Here is a 24,777-nt window from a genome sequence, read left to right on the forward strand (position 1 = left end):
GAGCGTGGGGAGGCGGTCTCAGAGCTGAGACCAAAGCTCAGTCCACACAAAGAAGGACGGCAGATCCTGCTCTATCGTGCAAGAGAGACCGGACTCTCCATCCGCAGAAGAGGGCATGTGAATGGTATCTGTTTTCTGTGAATGCTTATCGATGCCATCCAAATATCACTAACAGCAAAATCCAAATTTAATACACTGTGGACTCTGGTATTATTTCGATGAAATAAGCCTTTGAAAAAGCCTTGCAAAATTTTAGGGTCATTATATCCTTATGCTAAGGATCACTTTGGGAGGGTTTCAAACACTTACCAAGAAAAGTCTGGAGATGCCAATTGCAAGTCTCTCTGTCTTCAGATGCCAAACCAGGGGCTGTGGGGAGTTGAGCAGGAACACGACAGGCTTGTGGTGAATGTAGACTGAGGAGATGGGATTCAGGTGCAGAGTGACCTAGGAAGAAACAAAGAGAAGTCTTAGCACTGGCTTTCCATTAAAATCACTTAGCACAGAATCTGGAATTCTTTTTCACAGCTCACCATTAACAGAAACAAGCTATAAGCTAGTTCAGATTCTGTGGATTCGATATATTAGGTTGAACTAGATGATACTGCCAATATTTGATCACTTTTTAACTACAAAACATAGCTATATCGTGTGGTTCAACCCACATTAATTCCAACCAAAACATGAATCAGCTCCTAGTAATGGCAGAATACAAATAAACAGAACACTTCTTTTTTTCAAAGTTGGCAAAGGCAAAATAAAGGTTACCTTCCCTCGGGACTACCTTATCCTTCAAGTCAAATGACCAAGTTCAAAATTGGAGTACGGAATCAATCACCTGGGGGCATGTCATCCCTCTGGATCACCAAAGAAATGACTTTGTTCTCTTCCAGGTAAACTCCAACCTCCCTCTATAAAGTTAAGTGAGTTCTGCCAAAGAAAAGTGCCGAAAGCTAAGAGAAAGGGGCTGCCAAGGGGAGCTGCCAGTGCTTTCATCATCCCAGCTATTAGCTCGAAGGGATTTTCCAAAGAAATGAAGCATAGAGAACACACAGAATAAAAACTGATTGTACACAGTCCCAATCCAAAAAAAGAAAAAAACAGGGAAGAAAACCAGGAGTCTGCATAGGAAAACTGTGGCCAGTTTTGATAGCAGATCAAGGACTACTGTAGGTTACACTGTCATCATTAGCATCATCCAAAAGCACCTGTGAGGATATCTGGAAACAGTGGGTTCAGCAACACCCTCCCAGAGCACATCACCCAAGATCAGTCAACACAAACACAGAAAAGCAATAGGATGAATAAAGAAATACTGAACAGATGCTTTCATATAAGTATGTCTCACACTGGCTTTCTGTACAGAGGGCTGAGGCAAGACCCAAGAATCACGTATTTAAACAAACTGAACTCACCAAAGAGCACCACAGAGTGATAAGAGAGGGAAAGAACAAAAAAGGACTTTAGCTAAAAAGACACAGACTGAGTGTTACACTGGGAATAATCGTACATCTCAGCCACAATCCTTATGAGGATTAAATGGTCTAGATCTATGATCTGAATCTATACAATCATCAGGGGTAGAGCACTCAAAGCTGGAATACTTTACTTGATATCTTCCCAGTGGCTGCTGGCTCACTCTGATCTCAATGTATCTCTGCCTTTCATTGTAGAGACTGCTTATGACACCAGTGTCACTTACTACAGTGTACTCTCAAGTCACTGATAATAAGGCACTAAACTTAACTTTCTAGATCCATGCCTTAGCGCACGATAGGCACTCAGTAAATGCCAACTGGATGTTTGTTTCTACTTTTCAAGGCCACAAAAGTACTTTATTCTATGAATAATTAGCACTGTGGTATATAATAGCATCTCATTCATTTGCTACTGAGTGTATGTGTCTTAATTTTCAAAATACACTGCAAATACTCAGTAGGCAAAGATATGTCTTACGTTTAATACTCTGCTTGATATAGAGTAGACAATTTTTTAATGATGGATTTATCACAACAAATTCATAAATTTATGTTACCTAAAAAGCTTTTTTAAAATTTGATTAATAGGCTCAAAGGAATTTAGTTAGCTAATTTACCAAAAAGTGAAAAAACACATGAGCGAGACTCCAACTGTCGTGAGCTAGGAGTCATTTTAATATTGGCATAAGCATAGGATCATTTTAATACTGGCATAAGCATAGCACTAAAAGCAGAGTACTAATGAACACTGATGTCAATTTGATGTCAGCTACAGCAAATTAACATGTTCTTTTATTGTACAGAATCTACCTCACAGCATTTTGGAGATGCTGTCCACATCTAGAAATAATCAGACTGATCGCCACTATAAACAGGAGAGGCTGTAGAAACAGAGCAGGGGCAGAGATTCATACTGCAGCATTAACTAGACAGAGAGAGGCACACTATAGAAAGCACACACTACGGAGAGTGAAGAAAGGAGAGATGAAATCATTACTGGTACAAGAGTACTTGAAAATTGCAAAGAAACACTCTGTCACTTATAGTATGTGAAAAGTTTCCAGATTTATTCATTCCAAAACAGTTTATTGAGCACAAGAAGAGCAATGTATACCCACAGAGGGCACATCAACTCTTTTTTGGATGATTTTCTTTGCAGCCCTCAGGCATATGATTCTTCTTGGAGCTCACAGATAAAATAGTAATAAATATATATCTCAAATGAACAAGAATTTTTTAAAAAAAACCTTAGGAAATGAAAAGAAAAATATGTATGAGACACATATTGGTGCTCAAGTCCAAAATTTTCCAGATGGTCAAAAGTGTTGAGGCCTGGCTCATACCATCAAGGAAAGATTTCTAGGAGCCATGGCTCTCTGAGCTTTCCTGGAATCGGTTCCCTCTTCAATATGTGGCAGTGTCTGGCCAAGATGAATCCCCGACTCTGGCACATGGGGCCCAGGCAAAGCCCCAAAAACCATTTGGCAAAGAAGAATTGACACGACGATTGGGAAATTAAAAGAAAAATACTCAATACTTTTTTAAAAAGATCATTTGGCAGGAACAGAGAGTCCTCCAAGCACCTGCTCACCTAATCCCTCAGCAACCTTCCTCCACTTGAATAAATCTTACTGAAGGGAAACTAGAGGACAACCAAAAACAACCAACAAAAGAACGAAGGTAGAAAAGCTCTCGGAAATGTGGGGAGAACATACCCGTAACAGCTCTTAAAGAATTCCTGGCTAAGGTGCCTAATTTCTCTCAGGCTGAAAAAAAGAAGAAGGGGGGCGGGGGGGAAAGAAGAGAAGAAGAAGAAAAAAAAGAAGTAAAAAATAAAGAAAATCCTCTTTAGAACCAATTACAGATCAGGATAGACTATAGTTACAAAGGTAAGAGCGTTCTGCTAAAGTTTTTTTCCCCTGGGTAAACTGTCCAGTCATCATGGTCTGAAGACCAGAGGTGAGACAGACTGTAGCAAAGAAATAGCCCATGGAGAAGTGATATAAATAGTATTCAGTAATTTCCAACTTGGAAATCCAAACAATAGTTTAAAGAGTTGACTCTCAACCCTATGTCAAATTTACACATAAAAATAAGGGTCATCACTTAGTCCATGAACAAAACTGAACCCACATAGCTGATGGCTTCTTTCTTAACCTTTGGGAGTCATAGAGCACTTGAGAACTTAAGGCAAGTTATGAACGCCACACCCCAAACACACCAAAAAACCCCATATGCACATAAAACTGTCTGACCACGTCAGGGAAATACATCCATTGCAGGGCCCATAAACCCCAGGTTAAGTAACCATTAACCCAGGTTAAAGAATCCATTATAGATGAGTAGGAAAATTCTAATGACAGAATCAGGAACAAAACTACTCCCTGTAATTAAACTAGAAATTACAACTCTAGTCTTAAGATATCATCCCCTCAGGGAAAGAACATAATAGATGACAACTCAGAACTAAAAAATTTTCACATGCAGTTTCTGGGGTTCCAGTGACTTCTTGAAACCATACTTTGACCATATAGTGGTCCATAAAGTCCTGTCCAAGAATTCCAGCTTTAATCACGTTTGTCTCAAACAGTGCTGAATGTTCAGTCTTCCTAATGTCGTGAGAAAATACAAGTAAATGTGATCTGTCACATCCCAGATGTAGACACTGTTCCTCATGCACTGCTGACCCCTCCCCCAAATAAAGAAAAGCTAATTGGTCTAATCTGTTCCATGACATCTATTTATATTAGGTCTTCTGAGGCTATCTGTGCACTTCAATAAACTACTAGATGCAATTAATGTAGTTCTCCTATTTTACAAAGAAATCCAAAGTAAATCTTTTTTGAGTACTCTTCTGGGGAATCTGAACACAGTTGTAACGAAAGTCAAGGCCAACTCTCAGGTGCATAAAGCCTCTGAGTGGAAAGACAACCTTCCTATCTCCCATTTAGGAAGCATGTCCCTGTCCACGTTATCACCAGAAAACAGCAGGGAGAGTTTTCTCTGGACCCTTGTTTGGGTGAAGACTCGCAGCTCTCCAAAGATTATCTTTGATAAGCAAAAACTATACATTGTAGCAAACTCGGTAAATCACTTTATCTAAATGAATTATGTACTTTCTTACAGAAAAGAAAAGAAAAAAAAACCCACCCTACTTTCTTGATGGAAAGATGCCATATGAAAATTGTTTTGAATTTCCCAGGATTCGTGGTAGAGATGCAAGATATTTCTACCACAGTGACTTCAAAATTTTCTTATTAGTTAGATCCCCTACTCCTGGGGTTTGTTAAAACAAGCAAAAGAAAAGCAAGTGGAACAACTGATACGAGAGTCTAACAGTTGTCTAATTTTGCTAACGTGTCAGTGAAGTTCCAGCTCAACATTTCTGATTCTTGTAAGAGCCCCTATGGACCCATGAAACGGTGAAGTCATCCAAAACACTACCAGAGGGACTCCTGTTCTCTAAAACCAGACCAAATATTGCTCTGAGATGGATGATCCAATAATCAGTTTACATGAAGACAGATAAGAGAAGCACTCCAGCACTGTGTCTATAAACAAGACCCATAAACTCCCACCCTGGTGTGTGTGTAGTCATATCTATGCCCTCTTCAGAGGTAAGCAGACATCCATTTAGCAACAGTGTTCGCAGTAACTGAAAACATCCTAAATCTGGGTCCCATAGCATAATTTACACAGCCGAACAGTGAGACATGAACCTACTTCAGGACACTAGGGTAACCACAGCAGAACCCAAATTTCACTTACATGTAGGCAAAAGGACTCTTAGGAACTCAAATCTGGCCCAGATGCATCTGAAATACACAACCAATTGCTGGGAGTGGGGAAGAGTAGTTAGTTGCTTTGCAGTGTTTTAAAGTATATTCCAGTCTGAGGAACCCCTACAGCTGACATTTTATTTACCACTGCTTGTCTTTTGCCATCTGGGAATTGGTATAAAAAGATTCCCTTAAAATATTCTTAGAGGGGTGGATTCGGAACTTTAAAAAATTTCCTTATGATTTTATTTTTACATTTCTCTGAATTTCTAGAACATCAGTTAGCATCAAATTCAAGGAATCTCAGCCCCCCTAAGTGTCTCTACGCTACCCGGGAAGTCAGCTGACCATTCACCCTGGTCTCAGCAGCATTAAGGTCAAAGACTTCACTGCTACGACAAATGATATCAAGTTCCTGCCCAATGGTTTTTTCTTGAAACACTTAACATGATGAGAGCAACAAAGCCGGTCAATTCCAAAACTAATTCCTCCTCCCCTCAACAAGGACAGGATTCAGGATTCCCTGGGAACCTCTGAAAATAATCTAATAAAACCATAAAATAGGGGGAAAAAGCCCTAAAATGAAAGACTGAAATATAATGCAGAAATAAGTCTGCCCTCTCTGCTCTGTATTTTGAATGTCCTGGAAAAATACTCGGAACTAAATTTGGGTTGGGGGTTGAGGGACAAGAGCTCATATAAACAGAAGAGTATTTCTGAAACTACAGGTCATGACCCTCTAAAGGAGTCCTGGGAGAGTTGCAAGGGGATTCCAGGGACCCTGGCCCTGCCTTCCCAGAGTAGCCCACTGCTCAGTCACTATGGGGAAGGGAGGCTGAGAAAGGGGAGACCCCAGGTGTGGGTATGTTCTGAGGTACAGGTGCTGCTAATGGCAAGTCTGGGAACACCGACAAGCACTTTCCCATCGTCCTGGAGCATTAAGCATCTGCCGTCTGAAAACGGGACTGTGTGTGTCAGTAACCCACCACGGCCCTTCAGGACGGTAGCCTGCAGCACCCTCCCGCCAGCCGCAGGACTGACATGTGTGTCCAGCTCAAAATGCAGCCTCCAGGGAAATCTTCCCTGTCCTGCAGGCAGACTTGGGTCCAGCGCCGCTCCCACAGACCACACTCCTGTTTCTACCTTCACACGGCACGGCAACGATCTGGTCAGATGTTTGCCGTTGACTCCCCACCTTACATTGTGAAATCCTCAGGGCATTCTTCAAGGGCAGAAACTAAGTCACACTCATTTCTGCATCCTTGGGCCTAGCACAGGGCTAGACATCGAGTAAGCAGGCAACAAGTTTTCTGAAAGATGAATAAAAGGAAGCACCAATAACAGTTATTCATGAAATGTGACTCAAGTAATTGTTACAGAGTCATATGGTTGCACTTTCCTGGCCATAAAGTGATGGGGGGATGCATCTAGTAAAGAGAACATTAACTTCACTATCCAGTTCTACTTGAACTTTAAAACACAGTTAAGGAAAGCAAACAGATTCCAGCTCGTGCTTCCAAAACAAATGGTAGGGGCTGCCTGGAACGTGTGTCGGACAGAATTCGAGGCCACGCCCAGGCTTTGTGAGAATAACTGCCCTGATTATCATCCTCTGTTGTGTGTATAGGCCAGGGCAGGGCACCACCTATGCCATTTAGGGGAATCACACTCGGCAAACAAAGAAAACAGAATGTTTTTATTTATTATCTTTTACAGTTATGCAAATACAAATACGTGAAACGTGAAGAAAACTTTGGAGCATGTTTACCTTCTCAGGGGTAAATAACAAAGATAAAATTTTGACCAAATATTCTACTATCTTTTACAGGCACAGAATTTTAAATGATTTTCATTCAGGCAATGAAGTGTATTAGAAACTGAACTTCTAGACAAATTGAAGGAACTCAATATTGGCAAACTGACCAATGTGGAAAAAAAAAGTTTGCTTTTATTTTTTCATATTCCTTTGTCACACTTAATAAACAGATCGATTCCAAACACTTTATTATTGTTTCGAACACTAACAGAAGTTCCATATAATATGTACCGTGTCAATTTATTTCCTCTCAATGTCTACTTTTTACAATGGGCTTGAAATTGTTTTTGCTACCTGTTTAGTGAGCCAGTCCTTTGACATGTATTACGTCTATAATAATAGGATGTCAGGATGGCCTGCTTGTCAGTACTGTGGTAAACAGAACTGTGTAATAAAGAGAATCATGGGGTGACCAGTAGAAGCTAATTTAAAAGGTAGGTATAGCAAGAACCCAATTCCCATATGATCTGAATATTGGATTAATCATTTCCATCTGCCAGTTGTAGTTACGGATCTCAATAAAGATTGCTGCCTATGCACCATCTTACAGTTAGCAAATACACCAGTGTTCAGGTAGTGATTAAATTTAATTTGATGCTCTAAGCGTCAAAAGATGGCATTTGGATTCCCCTGGGCTAGTACATTAACCTTTACCTGGTAAGGAATTCTGAATGGGCACACAGTGTTAGCTTTCTAGAACAAAAGAGAAACCTAGAGAGGAGTAATTACTGAGATATGGATGTTCAAAAACACTACACTTGGAATTGTTGTTGTTAGTAGGAATAGTGGTGCCAACAGTAGTGACAGCCATCACCTCCCAAAGAAAGACAATAAGCAGACCCCTGGGTCCATCTACTGGATTAAGACTCACTACTCTCACCAAGAGACGCTTTGCATAATTATCTAGTTATTCCCATTTTAAAGATGAAGAAATTGGTGCTTAGAGATAAATAATTTATCCAAAGGTATATGGCTAGAAAGTGGCAATGCTAAGAATAGAATGAACGTCTCTCATTCATAAGAATATTCATATTCTATTCCTAAGAACAGAATGAAATGTCTGACTCTTCCTTTCTCCCTACCTTCCCATCCCACTCTTAATCTTGGGTGTTGGCCATAGGGCATAGGGGTTGATGGGGAGCTGCTCTACAGAAGTAAGAGCCAGGAACTATTTTGCTTCTGGAAAAGAGGGAAAGACAAAGAAGAAAGGAAGGGGACTGAGTTGTAAGCAAGAAAACAGGAGGTCAGCACAAGCCGAGAGGTCAGTGAAACTCCACAGGGATGGGTCAACAAGTATTTTTATGAATAGTGATGTCTACAGTGCAGCTAAAGTTGTCTGAATTGCTTTGATGTGAGTTCCCCTCTATCTCCTCTACAAAAACTCTAATAATGCTTACTGTTCTCGTGAACGAAGGCACTATGGAATTCAAGATAGTGTTGGTTGCATTTCAAATCCAAGTGAATCAAGTGTATCGCAGCCATGTAACATATAGAGTTATAAACCCAGGAAGTGGAGAGGGCCACAAGAATGCTAAGGCTCTGGCAATCTGCAGAAATATACCCTCCTCTGGATTTCTTCATGCCACGGAATTAGCAGAGGTGTGAGTCAATCATTCCTTGAGCTCCAGGACCTCCCAGTTGATGTGTGGATTAGACCAAGTCACTCTCTAAGGAAACTAAATTCTTATTACAGTAGAATTGGGAATAATGTGAAGTCTGATTTCCTTTGAAAGCTCTAACCAAAACAACTCCTGAAATTCACAGTACCAGTCCCCTAAGAGTATTCTGGTCTCATCCAGCCAGGTTATAATTTTAAGTGGAAATGTTTTTAGAGGAACTATAGTTTCAACATTACATGGCCTATCTGGAGAAAGGGAGAACAAATAATCCAGAGGTCAAAGGTGGGAGAACATGTTATCTGTCTGTGTTTTGGGAACATTTTTCCTGAAAAAGCATTATTTTCTTTGATCAAATGTTCTATTATCTCTTAGAGGCACAGAATTTTAAATGCTTTTAATTCAGGCAATGAACTGTGTCAGAACAGCCTAATGCACAACAGAGCAAATGCAGTTTGCAGTGTTTACATTAGAGTTCAGTACTGTTGCCTGTTTTCCTCCTCAGAATCAGTTCTCCCTAAGCCCTGAAATGAGTTTTCAGGGTAAGAGCTATGATCACAGAAAGCAGAGGGAAAGTTGCCAAAATATGCCTACAGAACTTGGCATGCTGTAAGTGATAAGTGTCTAAGATGGGATCATATCTTCCCAGAGCCAGTACTGAAGGGTTTAAATTTCCTATTTTCTTCAGGCAGCATTAAAAGTAGTTCAATACATTTGTTCTAACTGGAAAGGGACAAAGCTACAGTAAAGAGGTGGACACCTGGTGACAAATTCATTATAGTTACATTATACCCTTAAAAACCTTTCAGCACTTAATTAATAACCTGAAGGAAAAAGGAAAATAAAACGTAAAAAAAAGAAAGAAGCAAAAGACTAAGTTGTAAGAAGTCTGAACAACATTCCTTATTTAGATCAAGAAGGAACCTCTTGACATCTATGTACAAGTAAATCAGAATTGAGTGTCATAGCAGGGATGAGGAATAGATTTCACCTCAGAATGAAACAAGTGCAAATTCTAACACAAACCAGGACTTTCCTGGTGGTACAGTGGTTAAGAATCCGCCTGCCAATGCAGGGGACACGTGTTCGAGCCCTGGTCCGGGAAGATCTCACATGCCGTGGAGCAACTAAGACTGTGCACCACAACTCCTGAGCCTGTGCTCTAGAGCCCACAAGCCACAACTACTGAGCCCACGTACACAACTACTGAAGCCCGCACGCCTAGAGCCCGTGCTCTGCAACAAGAGAAGCCACTGCAATGAGAAGCTTGCACACCACAACGAAGAGTAGCCCCCGCTCGCCACAACTAGAGAAAGCCTGCGCGCAGCAAACGAAGACCCAACGCAGGCAATCAATCAATCAAATTCAAACACAAACCATTTGATTTTCAAGTCATATAACTTATACACAGTCGTTCGTTTCCCAATAATGAAGATACTGTAATTCTGTCAACACCATACACATAGTCAGCAAATTTAAATCCTGGTGAATCAAGTCATAATGCTGGGAATTAGTGAATGTGCAGAGCAACAGAAAGGGGAACAATATCAGTTCATTTCTAAGTGAATAATTAAAACTGCTTTCCCTATTTGACATTAGGAAATACGAGGTTCTGCCTTAATATTTGTAAATATTAATTGTCAACTTTTTATACAGTCTCATTTTTTATATGTAAAATGACTTATAAAAAAGCTCATAATCTCTGAATTTTACTCAGTATGTTAAACATGGAAGGCACAGCTGGAGCTCTTGTATTTAAACAGAGTTTGAAAGTACTACAAAGCCTTAGTTTCCCATGCAAATAGAGAAAAGTACAAGCTACTCTTCCATAATACATCTCTAAAGAAACGTTCTAATCCTGACCAAAGTCTGGAAGGTCCTAAAAGATATCAAAATCAGATAGCTTAAGCTCTATTTCATAATTCAGGGAAGACGCAAATGCCTATTAAGTCAACAGCCACTAGTCTTCTACTTCTCAATTGCAGCAAAACTACTATAGTCTCCCATTCTGTCTTTGACTCGTCCTTTGAAAATACCATTAATAAGAAGTAAATTGAGCCAAAATGGGAAAAGCAGAAGGGGTGGGGGTGTTGCATTACAAAACATTCAGGCTTAGATTATAAATTTAAATATTCCAAAATTACCAGGATCTTGTAGATAATAATGAAGATTCTCTGCCATTCATGATATTTGGCCAGAAGTAAGAAATCTGACTCACAATGACAAATCTCTCTATAAAAACATGATCTGAATGGGCTTCCCTGGTGGTGCAGTGGTTGAGAGTCCGCCTGCCGATGCAGGGGACATGGGTTCGTGCCCCGGTCTGGGAGGATCCCACGTGCCGCGGAGCGGCTGGGCCCGTGAGCCATGACCGCTGAGCCTGTGTGTCCGGAGCCTGTACTCCGCAACAGGAGAGGCCACGGCAGTGAGAGGCCCATGTACCGCAAAAAAAAAAAAAAAAAAAAAAAAATATATATATATATATGATCTGAAATAAGCAAAATGTGGTATATCCATACAATGGAATATTATTCGACAATAAAAAGAGTACAGCACCGACACATACTACAACATAGATGAACCTTGAAAACGTTATGTGAAGTGAAAAAAGCCAGACACAAAACGCCACATGTTGTATGATTTTACATGTATATGAAATGTCCAGAGCAGGCAAATCCACGGAGACAGAGAGTAGTTTCCAGGGCTGGGACTGACCGCTATTTGGTATGGAGTTTGTTTTTGGAGGGACGAAAATGTCCTGGAACAAAACAGTGGTGATGTTTGCACTACATTGTGAGTCTACAAATGTCACTGAACTGTACGCTTTAAAATGGCTAAAATGGTAAATATTATGTGTTTTTTACCACACACCAAAAAAATGTGATTTGAACTTTCCTACAGGATGAACCTGACCAAGTCTTGAGTTTCAAATCTTATCGAGAAAGAGCTTCATGTGACAGTACAAGGAACTCAGAGTATCTTAGAAGTCTGAAGGGTCACATCAATCCTCAGGCTTTCAGATCTAAGGTGATCAAAGCCAAGGCACACACTAAGCTAGCTTAGGACAGTAACTATGTCTCCTGTGCATGTTTTTCATTTATTCAAACAACATAAATTAAGTCCTATGATGCGCCAGGCACCATGTCAATTACCGGCAACAGAAACATGAGTAAGATGCAACCTATCTTTCCCCAATGTGCTCACCACAGTCCAGAGGAAGACAGACACGTGAAGAGATGGTGAGAATACACCACCAAGACTGAGGTATGTCCAGGGTGTGTGGGGAGAGAAGATGTCAAGGATCGGGAGAGGCAATAGAAGCTTGGCTGGGCGGGGCTCCCAAGCAGGACAAATCAGACCTAAACTTCTCTGAAAGAAACAGGCAAAATCTATCAACGTCATCAATTTTCTTGTTTCTTCCAATCCTTCTCAATTTTCTGAATGACTTGGATTGGCTGGATGAGCACTTGCCAGAGATATTTTAGAAACAAAATTCACAAACAAGGAATAAATAAAATAAATAAATAAACTGAACTGGACGACCACAAAGACCCCTTCTGATCCTAGAATCTAGGGATTCCATGACTTCATTACTGAATACTTTTCTTAAGACTTTCAGAATCACTTCACCCACTTCCTATTTCATTTACTCTCTATAGAAGTTTGCTAAATTTGTTTTTTAAAGTCCATATATTTAGTAAGCAATACAGTAAAATACTTGAGAGTACTTCTCAACAGTAATTATTTCAAAAGAAAATGATACTAGGATAAAGCAAACCTATTAGGGAAGTGATGACAGTTCTTTAGTATCTCATAAAGAGTTCAGAATACTTTCCTGGTAGGTTCAGGTCACATCTGTCCATGTCTTGGTATATCTGAGTCTGTGGGAGCTTGTTGCCTCTTGCTTTTAAGCCCAGATTCTAAAATTAGAACTAGCTTTGAACAAGCCATTATTCTTCATAAGATATTAAATTAAATCTCCTCTAACCTTAAAAGAGATTAAGAGCAATCACGTAGGATAGTTGAGAAGGTTAAATAATTTACATTATGACAAATATAATTCTTTGTGAACTCTAACGTGTGAAGGAAATGTTATTATTCTCTGAAAGAAAGATGATGAAAAGTTAAATTTTTCAGACCCATTTTCGAGGGATAATATTCTAAAATAACTGTTTTTAAAATAGAGAAACCTGATAAAGTCACCATCAGATTCCACATTCTTAAGCAAACAAACTTTTCAACCAGAGTTAACAAGTAGCTAAACTCTGCGATTTTTGTTTCTTTTTTCTATTAATTATCCACTTACTATGGAAGGTTCCCAGTCAGCCCTGAGAAATAAAGCATGATGTGCAAAGTAGGTTATCGTCCCTTTTAGAACACTGGATGACCAGATGTTTCATGGGGAGGGGGTGTCTGACATTAGCCTCAAACTAAACTTAAGAATGCCTTTGCATCTAACAGACTACCTTTATGGCTTAAAATGAGACCCATAAAGTGAAATATGACTAATCAGCAAAGCATAATGATTGAGAGCATTGACACTTGCACCAAACTCCCTGTGTTCAATTCCAGCTCCATTAATTCCTTAGCTGTATGACCTTGGGCAAATTGCTTGACCTCTCTGTGCTGCTATTTCTTCACCTAAAAAAACAGAATAGTACCTACTTTTTAGAGTTATTACGAGGAATAAATAAGTTAATACTTGTAAAGCACTAGTAACATGCTTGCCCCATAGTTAAAAATCATGCATTAGTTTCAGACAGGCCTTCAACATATCTCAGGAACTTTGCACAGTCATCACCTGAGGCATCATGGGAACTTCTTCCTATAAAGATGGATCTCCCAGGCCTTCTCAAAACCTTCCCTTCCTGTAAAGTGCTCTCCATTGTTACCCTGGAACCCACTCCTGCCAGTGCTGTTTACAAATTGGACATCCTGCTCTTCTGTGGTTTGGAAATCCTCAAGAGCACACTATATGCAACTATATGTAAACTCATCAAATGAGACTCCTCAATTCTGTTTAGAAAGAGGTAGAGGTATGTACTAACATACTGAATTTAATTACAGTTTCATATTTTCACCTGGGATCAATTTTGTTCACCTCCCAGAAAAATACCACACTCTTTAAGAAGGCTTCGAGTCATCAGTGCCCTAGAAGGCAGAAGGAAGCTCTTCCCAGTGGATGCTCCTGACCTATGTCCAGTTGACCTTCTTATAGCATCTAGCACCTGCTGCCTTGTATTAAGTTAACGTGCACATTATCTGAGGGGAGAGAGTGGGACTTGTCTTCTTACCATCTGAGAGCCTAGTCTAATACCTGGCACTTAGAAGGCACTACATAATATTTAATGATGAATGAATGAACGAATGAATCAATAAACACATTTTAGAGCATAATTTAATTTCTTCCAAGATCTACATTTTCTTCCAAGTTGGCCAGTATCTCCTGTAATCCAATACTTTGGGTCATTCTGCCTTCCTTCCTAAATTACAGACACTTTGACCTACTGGTTAAGAGCTTTGACCTACTGGTCAGAGTCAGTTGGATTCTCAGCTCTCCATTTACCAGCCTTAGGACCTTGAGCATGTTAAGACTCTATGGGCATCAGTTTCATCCACTGTAACATGGGGATAATACTTGTGCTTATTCCATCAAATGTCAAAGGATTAAACATGCCATATGCGTAAAACACTTAGAACAGTGACTGGCACTTATAGTAAGTACTCTTTCTTTTTTTTAAAAAAATTATTATTTATTTATTTCTGGCTGCGTTGGGTCATTATTGCTGCGGGCTTTCTCTAGTTGTGGTGCACAGGCTTCTCACTGTGGTGGCTTCTCTTGCTGCGGAGCACGGGCTCTAGGCTCGCGGGCTCAGTAGTTGTGGCTTGTGGGCTGCAGAATGCAGGCTCAGTAGTTGGGGCACACGGGCTTAGTTGCTCCGCAGGATGTGGGATCTTCCTGGACCAGGGCTCGAACCCGTGTCCCCTGCATTGGCAGGAGGATTCTTAACCACTCCGCCACCAGGGAAATCCCAGTAAGTGCTCTTTAAGTGTTCACTATTATTACTTCTACCCTCTAAAACCATGGCAATTTTTCTCCATTCCCTTGGTTCCTATGGAAGGAAGGTTTTGTCTTTATTGTTCTCCACTGAAGTTTAAAGTCAAAACATTTTTTCTCACTGTTCCCTAAACATCAAACTGCTGGCATCCTTAGACTCAGCCCGCCTCTCTTCCTAAACCAGCTTCTCCTGTCTGGGCACACACAAGCCCCATTAAGCTTCTCCTTTGCCACCACTTTCTTCCCCACCTGGCAACTCTATAAACTTCATCAGTCATTCTTCCAAAGCTCTTACTCCTATCATTATCGTGACCAACAACATCTCGATGGCTCACTAAACTCTGGCTTCAGCCGGACTTGGAGATACTTCAAAGTCCCCATATGATTTGGGAGAAGGATAGGGGAGCTATTTGTTTTGAAATACAGCATGTACTGAATGAGATGTCCTGTTTCCACATATTTGTTTACGCTGACACAAATCAACCACTCTCAGGCTTGCTACGGAGCTTGGTGAAGACCTCCACCGGATACAATACCAAAAAGGTTGAGACAGCTGCAAAGGTTTCTGTTTCCCTGGAGACGGAGTTTCATGGAAGACTAAGAATCACCACAGCAACCAGACTACAAAAACAGTCCGTGGGCTTCAGCCCCGTAACTCTGGTAAAGCAATTTGTACTCCGTGAAAGGCTGGGGCACAGAAGTTGAAAAATGATCAAAGTAAACACTGCTCTTCAAGTACCATTTTGTTGTGCTGATTTCAAGGCATCAAGTCACAGCATCAGAGTTCTGTTATGAAAGATGTACATCAAGTGCCAAGGTTTTGCTAGGCTGAACTAACTGCTCTGGTGCGAAGGTCTAGAGATAAATTCATAGCACATTTTCCAAAACAACCATTTCAAATGTGCTCTAAGAGCAGACCAGGGTAAAAATGTATGCCATTATATCAAGTTACCCTGCCCATGCTAGAACAGCTGTTGATCCCAACCCTGGATTTAAAAAAAAAAAAGAGAGAGAGAGAGAGAAAGAGAGAAGGTGATTTTTCTGATAAAATCTTAAACAGACTTTATTCCATACTGACCTTACCTGGACTAATTCCTATAAATTTAAGGAAAAATTATCTAAACCTTATTTAACACTAAGGGAGAAAATGACCTGTTCTAGGGTCTCTGATCTACTACCATCAATCTATGCTATAATTTAAATAGCAAATAAGAAACTATATAAGAATAAGAATATACTATATTATATCTGTACCACATAGAAGCAGCAACTACAGAGTATTTCTTCATGGATTTATAAAAGCCTTCAATTTTTATTAACATGACTAAAGTTAATTATTAACTATGTTTATGATAGCTTTAATATACAGAACATTTTTATTTTAAGGAACTCAAAGTGATACACCTGTGTAGCCTTACAGCATCCTCGAAAGTTAGGTAAGGAAAATATACCATTATTCCCATTAGCAATAATTTATGGAAGAAATTCTCAGAACCTCAATTATATTGGTAGTACACAATCCATTAATAAAAAAAAAAATTATTGGTAGGGAGAAATCTGTAACTCGAATTACCCTGAATAGAACATTTAGAAATTTGTTTAGAACAATGTGATGTGTACACACACATCACATTCCTCTTCTCTAGATGCAGCCCACGTATAGTGCTGCTTCCTGAATCTATCGTGAAGAGGAGGTCCACTTGCACAAGTTCTGGGGTTTGAGCAAGATGCTCAGATGTAAATGTGTCCAGGGGAGCAGAAAGGGGGCACTGTTGCTAGGCCCTGAGAGTGAACAGGGCAGAACAGGCAGAACTAAGGGGAGAGGGCAGGAAGGAGGGCAGGGAGAGCCTCGAGAGAAATGTCAAGACAGGGAAGGCAGGCAGCTTGGGTAGGTCTGGGGAACATTTAATTCAGATAGAGCTGAGGAAATATACAAAAGAATATAGAGAAATAAAGTTGGAAAGGTAGACTGGGGCCAGATCTCAATGGGCCGTGAAACCCAAGCTTAACTAATCAGTGAAGGCAATTGAAAGAATAGCATGTAATATAATTCACTGAGATGTGACCATGGCTTGCCTCCTGATAAATAATGGGTACGTCAACTTCTGGCATATCAAGTATGACTTAGATAATCACATTAGTACATTAATTTATTAAATCCCCTTCAATCACTTCACTTTTTTGCCCAACAGAATATATGTCAGTAATAGAAATTTTTTTAAATCCCATTTTGTATAGGATCCCATTCCAAGTCTTATACGGTATCATTATTAAGGAATTACCAAGGAGTATCTTGCAAGGGGAGAAAATTAAATCTTAATCCTCAACCCCAAGTCTCCCAGACCTGAGGAGTTTGTTCCCTGGCTTTGTCCCCAGCTCATAGGCCCTCAATAAACACTTGTTGAGTTTGGGATATATTTTAACCACAGAAAATGAATAAACCAGGCAACTACTATGAGTTACTAGCCTTGAGCATTTTTACAAGGAATAACTCACGGGCCTGGTAATTCAGTCCTGATTATAACATTCTATGGAAAAATCTTTAAATCCCACCCTTAGTTCTCTACTGTCTAAGAAATGAACCAGCTCATTTGCTCCCTCTACATCACTACCCCTAAAGTGAAAACAAGTCTCCATTCTCCACCCTAGGAATGTCTTCCTGAGATGCCCTCCTAAATCCTGGCAAGACCTAACAATAAGTTTCCAATATTTCCAGTACACACCTGAAACAAATTTGGGTCATAATCTCTCATACAGTATTCTTTTCACAAGAGAAAGCAAGTAAACGGTTGGTAAGCAATTTTGGAATGAAGATGAGATTGTCTGATTTACAGAAAACGATTTACTGTCTGCCCTTGGGGGGAAGTTAATTACCCTTGCCTGAGAAACAGAGAAAAGGAACTTTCATTATAAACCACAAACACTGGTGCTTCCCAAACTTGTCTTCTTCCTAGTGTAAGATTCTGGACATATCACTCATTTAAAGAAACAAAGTTCTGCCTAAGAACTTTTGGAATCCTACTTTGGGATTCAGTTTCCCCATAAATGAAGGGGCTATACCAAAGCCTACCGTTCTTTGAGCAACTGGTGGAGTCAGTAACAGTCTTCAAGGCAGATCCCTAGGAATAGACGTAGCTGATGAAAAAGAATGGGTTGATGTGACTGAGTCATCAACTCATAAATGCCAGGTCACACTAAATGATTTGTGTACTCAATTAAAAGGAAAGATTGACAAAAGTTTAGTTGAACCTGCCAAAGTGAACGCAAGAGATTAAAATAGAAGATTTTTCTTCTTTTAAGAACTGAAAATATTCCAAAATGAATTTATCAAACTTTTCAGACCAATGTGAGCATTTTTAGAGAATTTCGTTCTTTTCTTTTCTTTTTTTTTTTTCACTTTAACTCTGGGTCAATGTATGCCCTATAGTCTTTTATGCTTGGCAGAAGCAAAATAAATCATAAAATTCTCAAGGCTAATCCTAAAGGTAGATCAAGATTTACAGGGTCTTTTAAAATAGGTAGCGTTGACAAGATTATAAAACAAGTTAATTTATTTGGTTTTGCTAATTTCTTTTAGATATACTTTTGAATAAGAGAGCTGCATGATTTATTCTGAATTTCAGGAAGACTGGCAGATTTTTCTACTTTCTCTCTTTCCAATAAAACAAAATATGATTTAAAAATAAAGGCGTCAACACAAACATTATTACATTGTCAGGTTCTAAAAACACTATTTTGATGGGATAATCTCTCTTAATGAGGACAACGGTTGCTCTTGGTTAACCATAAATCATTAGGCTGAGATCAAGCCTTAGTCACTATAACTGACTCATTCAAAGACTGTGGCCAGCTCTGAATCCAAGGTGTGAAGTTATGAAGTTCTCTCATTTTCCCCCCACTCTTTACTTCTTCCTGCCACTTTTTGAACCAACAAGACTTGGTTACTGTAAGCAGCACTGATAAAAAATCTGAAAGAAGAGGATAAAACACAAAATGAAATTTGTGTATAATAAAATCATTGACTTTCAGTGATACAGGAGATTTTAGATATAGTCTACTCCAAATATTTATTGTAAAGGAAATTGAAGCCCAAAGACGTAATGGCATGCCCAAATTCCACAGCTGGTTATGGCATCATTGGGACTAGAACCCAACTATCCAGTGTTCCAGCTTCTACTTATCCTGCTAGTGGAACTTTCCATGTCTCTCCTTACAGAACTAATTCTCTGATACTGGAGAAGAAGGTCTCCCTGAACCTTTAGAGTTCAGGGCCAGCCTTTTTAACCACTGGATAAGAACACAGAAACATAAGGAACACCAAGAAACAACTTCTCCCTCTGCAAAGTACCATATGATCTGACCCTTGACTAACTAATCCAATCTCCCATGCTTTCCTCCTTGCTCACTAGATTCCAGCCACACCGGCCTTCTCATTCACCTCCAACAAGTCACTTCCAAGCTTTGGGCCTTGACATAAGCAGATCTTTTATTTGCCCTATACTTCCCTTGGATCTGTGCATGGTTCACTCCTCTTCATCAATGTCTCTGTTCAAGTGTACCTCCTCAAGGAAGCCTTTCCTAACCACCTGAACGACCACACCTTCGTGTCACTTAAATACCTGGGTACCTCACGTTCAAATCAAAGTAAGCATTACAAACGCTGAAACTCTGCCTGCCTCCCCACTGTTATCTCCAGTCCTAGAACAATGCCCATACATGGTAAACGCTCACGCATTTTTAGAATGAATAAATGAATGAATGTATGAAAGACAAAGGAAAGATGAACCAACATATGGGGTGACTCCACGACATGGTGCTGGGAAATCCTTCCATTTATGTTTTTATAAAATGAAGGGAAAAGAAGGTGGATGTAGATACAGAAAGTTACCAGAAACCCTGTTGGCATCTACCTAAACCATATCTCACAGGCATTTCTTACAAAAGGTCATTGCCAAGAAAACAAAAATAACCAACTTTCAGCCTACTCCAGATACGAGAGGATTCAAGATCAAGCCATAATATATCTCAAAGCTCACCTTATTCTGCCAGCAGGAGCCCCGCAGTGCTGAATTTTTGGGCATGTGAATGATATATTGTTTTACTGAAATATTTTCCAAGATTCCTTTCCAAATTCAACTCCATGGTCTTTTTTTTTTTCCCCTAAAGGGTAAAACACCAACCTGTTTCCAAGCTATTTGGTAATATTCTGGCACAGATAATCCGGTAAAGAAAGTTGTTTGTATAGAGCAGAGCTATCGGGAGTAACAGGACACCCCAACCTGCCCCTCTTTCTAAGCGCTTAACCTATAGATAACAACCCAGCTAGTCACATGTAATTCTTACCAGATGGCTATTTTACTGCAGCTCAAAGACCTCCAATATGATTAAAGTTAACAAACAACACTGGCAGCAATACTTAAGCCCACAGTTAAGAAGAGCAAGGAGGCTGAGATCATCTAAACGGGAGCAGAGACGGGGGAGAACTTGCTACCCACTCTATCTTTGCTACCTTTGGCAAATTCTCAAGGGGTGTCAGGACTGCCTAGTAACAGGTGCTTAATAAACACTGATTTAATGATCAAACAAATGTCTAAACCTCGGGAGAGCCCACCTTGCCCACAGCCACTCACTGCACATCGACCCATCTATAGGAGATGTATGCTGCACATCCAAGCTTGGGCTCTACCGATTCCTTCCTAGCTCATGACCTTGGGGAGAATATTTAACTTCTCTCAGCCTCAATTTCTATCTCTGTAAACTAGTGCGAATGACTCCCTTGCAAGGGTGTTGATGAGATTGACCAGAATGCCAGTTTTCTTAATCCTCTGAGGAAGCAGTTTACCAATGTTTGTGGCTCCGATCAACGTGGTACCATTACCTCCTGCCTACAGGTCCCTGGATTTTGAAGCTGGATGACAAACTGATTACAGCCGCACACACGACCCTTAGATTCCCAGTAAATAACTAGCGGCTCTTCTGCCATCCCCCAGCTTTCCCCTCAACCTTTGGGATTTGGGTCTCATCAAAGACCCAGTCCGAATGACAGCTCACAAGCAGCACAAATGTGATCGATCATCTTCACCAGTGATTCCTGTTCAGGTAAGGCTAAGTCTTGCTCAAGTCTTGCTCTCCAAATTTCATTGCAATTTGGGGGAATTGTGTTCAGAATCTAACAAGAAGCAGTCCTGAGAATACCACATTCATTCCACGCTTGACCCCAACACCACATCTGCTCTAAGGAGACCCCAAATTTCTGAACAGAAATTCAATCGCCTGCCTTTCCATCCTGGAGTATGCCTTCCAGAGAAACAGGAACACAGGAAGTGCTAAAGCCATGAACTCCTTCCAAGGCAGCTGAAGTCACTGGATGAGGTAAAGCTAGAGGTTTCTCTCAGTCTGTGGCTGGGAAGTTTTATCTTTAGAGGTCTATCTAAATTGCCCCTTCCAGCGTTAAAGATTGAACCAATTCATCTGGCTTTGAAGACCTGCATCAGTACAGCTGGGCACCCATTCTCCCACCGAAAACACCAACGGGCAAGGCCATCAGACACAAGCTTTCACAGCTGCCAAGGTACTTGCTGTCCTAACTTGGTTCCTACTCCTCAATTCGTCTGTTTTATTTACCAGCCTCCTCCCCTAGTCTTGGAAAACGTTGCCTCTAGCCCTCAGCCAAACCACATCCCTATTTCAAACCTCTCCAAATTCTCACCTCCAAGTAGCACACCCGGCTCCAATTACTCCAATGGGCCTCCCCAGTCCCAGTCCCTTCCAACACGCCTGATTCCTTAGCACTTGTGTTTATCTCCACCCAGCTGCAGTTGATTAAATCTACTTGGTTCCGTTTCTGTCATGTATGTTTAGGGCAATAATATGTTTCTATGTCTCTGTCCTCTCTGTTCACAGGTGGTGTTCTTTGCCGGGGTCCGCACTGCGGAGCCCGAGCTCTGCGGGTTGCGGCCTTCCTCCCTCCCACCATGCTTCGCACTGGGGGACAGTGCTCGGAGTCGGCGGCCCATGGCTGTGCAGCTGCCTGGTTCTAATTACGTGGGGAGGGGCCTTCGCTGGAGCAAACTGAAATGATTCGTTCCTCTAATCTTCTGTATTTCAATAAATGAAAGAGAGAGGGAGAAAGATTCTTTGCGTGTACTCTGTCTTGATGAAACAGTGAGCTGTTTGGGAAATCATGAAATTTCTACTGTGCAAGGCAGTAATATCTAAGCAGTGAAACTGAAGAGCATTTTCCCAAGTATTTGGAGGCCAGATTGGCCCCCGGATCTGGAAATCCTACTTAATACAGGTTTTTTTAAAAACACATAAGAAAACATATCATTCGTTTTTAGGTGGTTCCTAACCCACTGTATGCTGAGGGTTTCTTTGAGGATATTTTCTAGTTTAACAATTCCAGAAACACTTTCAATTCTACTTTTCAATGGGTATTTTTCACTAAATGCAAGTTATGCTGTTTTTTATTTGGAGGCCTGGACTAATGTATTAAAAAAAATATGCCTTAAAGTCACAACGTAGACTCAAAACAACAATAACACTGAAAGAAATATTAGATCTCAATCTTCCCAACCTCTTCATATCGACAAATGAAGAAACTGACTCACATGGGTCTACAGATTTGCTCAGGTTTAAATAGAATCTTGATAAATGAAGAACCAATCATTTATTAAGATGCACAATCCAGTGATCTATTTTCTACTCCTTGAAACCTGGATTAAGAAACATTACTTTAGGGAGTTCCTTCGTGGTCCAGTGGTTAGGACTCAGTGCTTTCACTGCAGTGGCCCGGGTTCAATCCCTGGTTGGGGAAGTAAGATCCCACAAGCCGAGCAGTGACCCCCCCAAAACACAAAAAACATTACGACTGAACCATACATACCAATATCAATAACCAAACATTCCAGAAAATATAATTAATATAAGGAATTTCCAAATAAAAAATTTCTAACTCAGTCCATTGAATAAAGCTAAACCGCTACAATCAACATATTCACTGTTCATTCAAGTATTTATTTCACATATATTTATTGAATGCTTACTATGTGCTGGGTATGTTCTAATTACTGGAGATAGTGCACAAAGTAAAACATCTCATGGATATTCTAATGCAAGGGACAGACAATAAACACATCTAAATATAAATAGCAGGCGGTGATATGAGTTATTTTTAAAAAGTAAAACAGGGTTTGGAGACAGTGGGAGCAAGGGGATATGGTTATTTTAAATGGAGTGGTCTGTGAAGGCCTCTCTGTAGAGGTAATGGCTGGGCAGGGACCGGAGGAAGGGAAGGAACAAGGCCTGTGAATAAATGGGGGAAGTGCTCCAGGCAAAGGATGAGAGGCAGGAACATGCTCTGCACCTTTGAAAGACATCTGGGCCAACAACTGCAGTATTGTGAAAACGGTGAGTGATGGGAGAAGGGGGTGAGAGTTACACTGGGGATTGGGGATTTTACTCTAAATGTAGTGGGAAGCCACCACAGGACATTTGAGCTGGTGAATTTTGTGATTAGACTTAAGTTTTTAAAGGATTATTCAACCTGCTATGTGGAGAATAGATTTTTACTAGCTAATAAGGATAGTAGCTGACATTTATTCCAAGCACTGTTCTAAGCACTTGTCCCATTTTAACTATTTAATTGTCAGAGCAACTTCTGAAGTAGATACTATTCTTATCCCCATAGAGGGAAAATGAGGCATAGAGAAGTTAAATAACTTGCCCAAATTCAGCTCATAAACAGTGGAACCATGCTTCCAACACAGGCAGTCTACCTCCAGACCCTGCCCTCTTCAGGGACCTGGGTTAGGGGTCCACTGCGCCTCAAGTAAAGATGTGATGGTGGCTCAGACCAAAGATGGTGAGGGGGGGTGTAGCAAGGGTGGGAGAGTGGGGGGCCAAAGGTGGGCGATTCAGAATATATTTCTATGGTAGAATAGATAGGATTGGGCGTGACATCTGAGAAAACACAGGAAGTCATGGATGATGCCAAGGATTCTGGCCTTGGCAACGGGGTAGTAGAGTCCTTTACAGAGATGGAGAACACAAGTTGTGAACAAAATGGGGACAGGAGGGCTGCATGGAACTCAAGATAATCCCCCAAACTAAGGTGATATGGGGAGTGAGCGTATTCGTTTCCTGTGGCTGCTGTAACACATTACTAAAAGCCTGGTAGCTTAAAACAACAGGAAATTATCCTCCTATAGTTTTGAAGGCCAGACATCCAAAATCAGTGTTACTGAGCCAAAATCAAGGTGTCAGCAGAGACGTCAGAGTCTCCAGAGGCTCTAAGAGAGAATCCGTTCCTTGCTTCTTCCAGCTTCTCATGGCTGTTGGCATTCCTTGGCTTGTGGCCCCGTCACTCCAGTCTCCACCTCCATGGTCACGTGGCCTTCTCCTCTTCTGTCTACATCAAATCTCTGTCTTATAAGGACACATGATTGCATTCAGAGGCCACCTAGATAATCCAGGAGAATCTTCTCACCTCAAAATCCTTCAATTAATCACATCTATAAAGACTTTTTCCACTGAATATTCATATAGTAACATTCACAGGTTTTGGGGATTAGGATGTGAGCATATCTTTGGGAGCCATTATTTAGCCTACCAGAGTCAGGAATACATATAATAAGAAAACTAATAAAATCCACAATGGACAAAGAGTTGGCAAAGTTTATCCCTTTTTCATGTGAGAATTTGATCTTCTGTTAACTCTCTTATCTCTATAACCCTGGTAATCTAGAACAATATGTCAACTATAATAAAAGGCCACTTGCTTATAATAAAAACTAACCCTGGGATTGGTAAATTGTATGGGGATTGGAAAATTTTTAAATATCTGATAAGAAGAGATATTTGGAGGCTTCCCTGAGAGCAGAGACTCTTGTAAACCAGCATGTTTTTCATGGACATCATGGAAAGTATTCCTATAAGCATAGTTGCCTATTAGCTCCTGGGAAGTATGAGTCCTCTAAATCAGAACACACACACACACACACACACACACACACACACACACACACACACA

The 24,777-nt window shown here is 40.5% G+C and overlaps 1 protein-coding gene across 16 annotated transcripts in view; it reads right to left on the reverse strand.

Moving 5' to 3' along the window:
* The window catches only part of TGFBR3 (transforming growth factor beta receptor 3), a 205,532-nt gene that overhangs the window by 75,492 nt on the left and 105,263 nt on the right, over positions 1 to 24,777 (reverse strand). For all 16 annotated transcript variants that reach the window (XR_003434347.1, XR_003434346.1, XM_027114314.1 and 13 more), the window contains one exon: positions 310 to 447. Coding sequence is in view for 14 of the 16 variants with exons in the window: in XM_027114314.1 (XP_026970115.1) it covers positions 310 to 447 (138 nt within the window). In the remaining 2 variants the exon portion in view is untranslated. The remainder of the gene's footprint in view (positions 1 to 309; positions 448 to 24,777) is intronic.

This window comes from Aethalodelphis obliquidens, unplaced genomic scaffold (assembly GCF_003676395.1).
Source record: "Aethalodelphis obliquidens isolate GAN/ISIS:26980383/991018 unplaced genomic scaffold, ASM367639v1 scaffold13, whole genome shotgun sequence".
Lineage (NCBI taxonomy): Eukaryota > Metazoa > Chordata > Mammalia > Artiodactyla > Delphinidae > Aethalodelphis > Aethalodelphis obliquidens.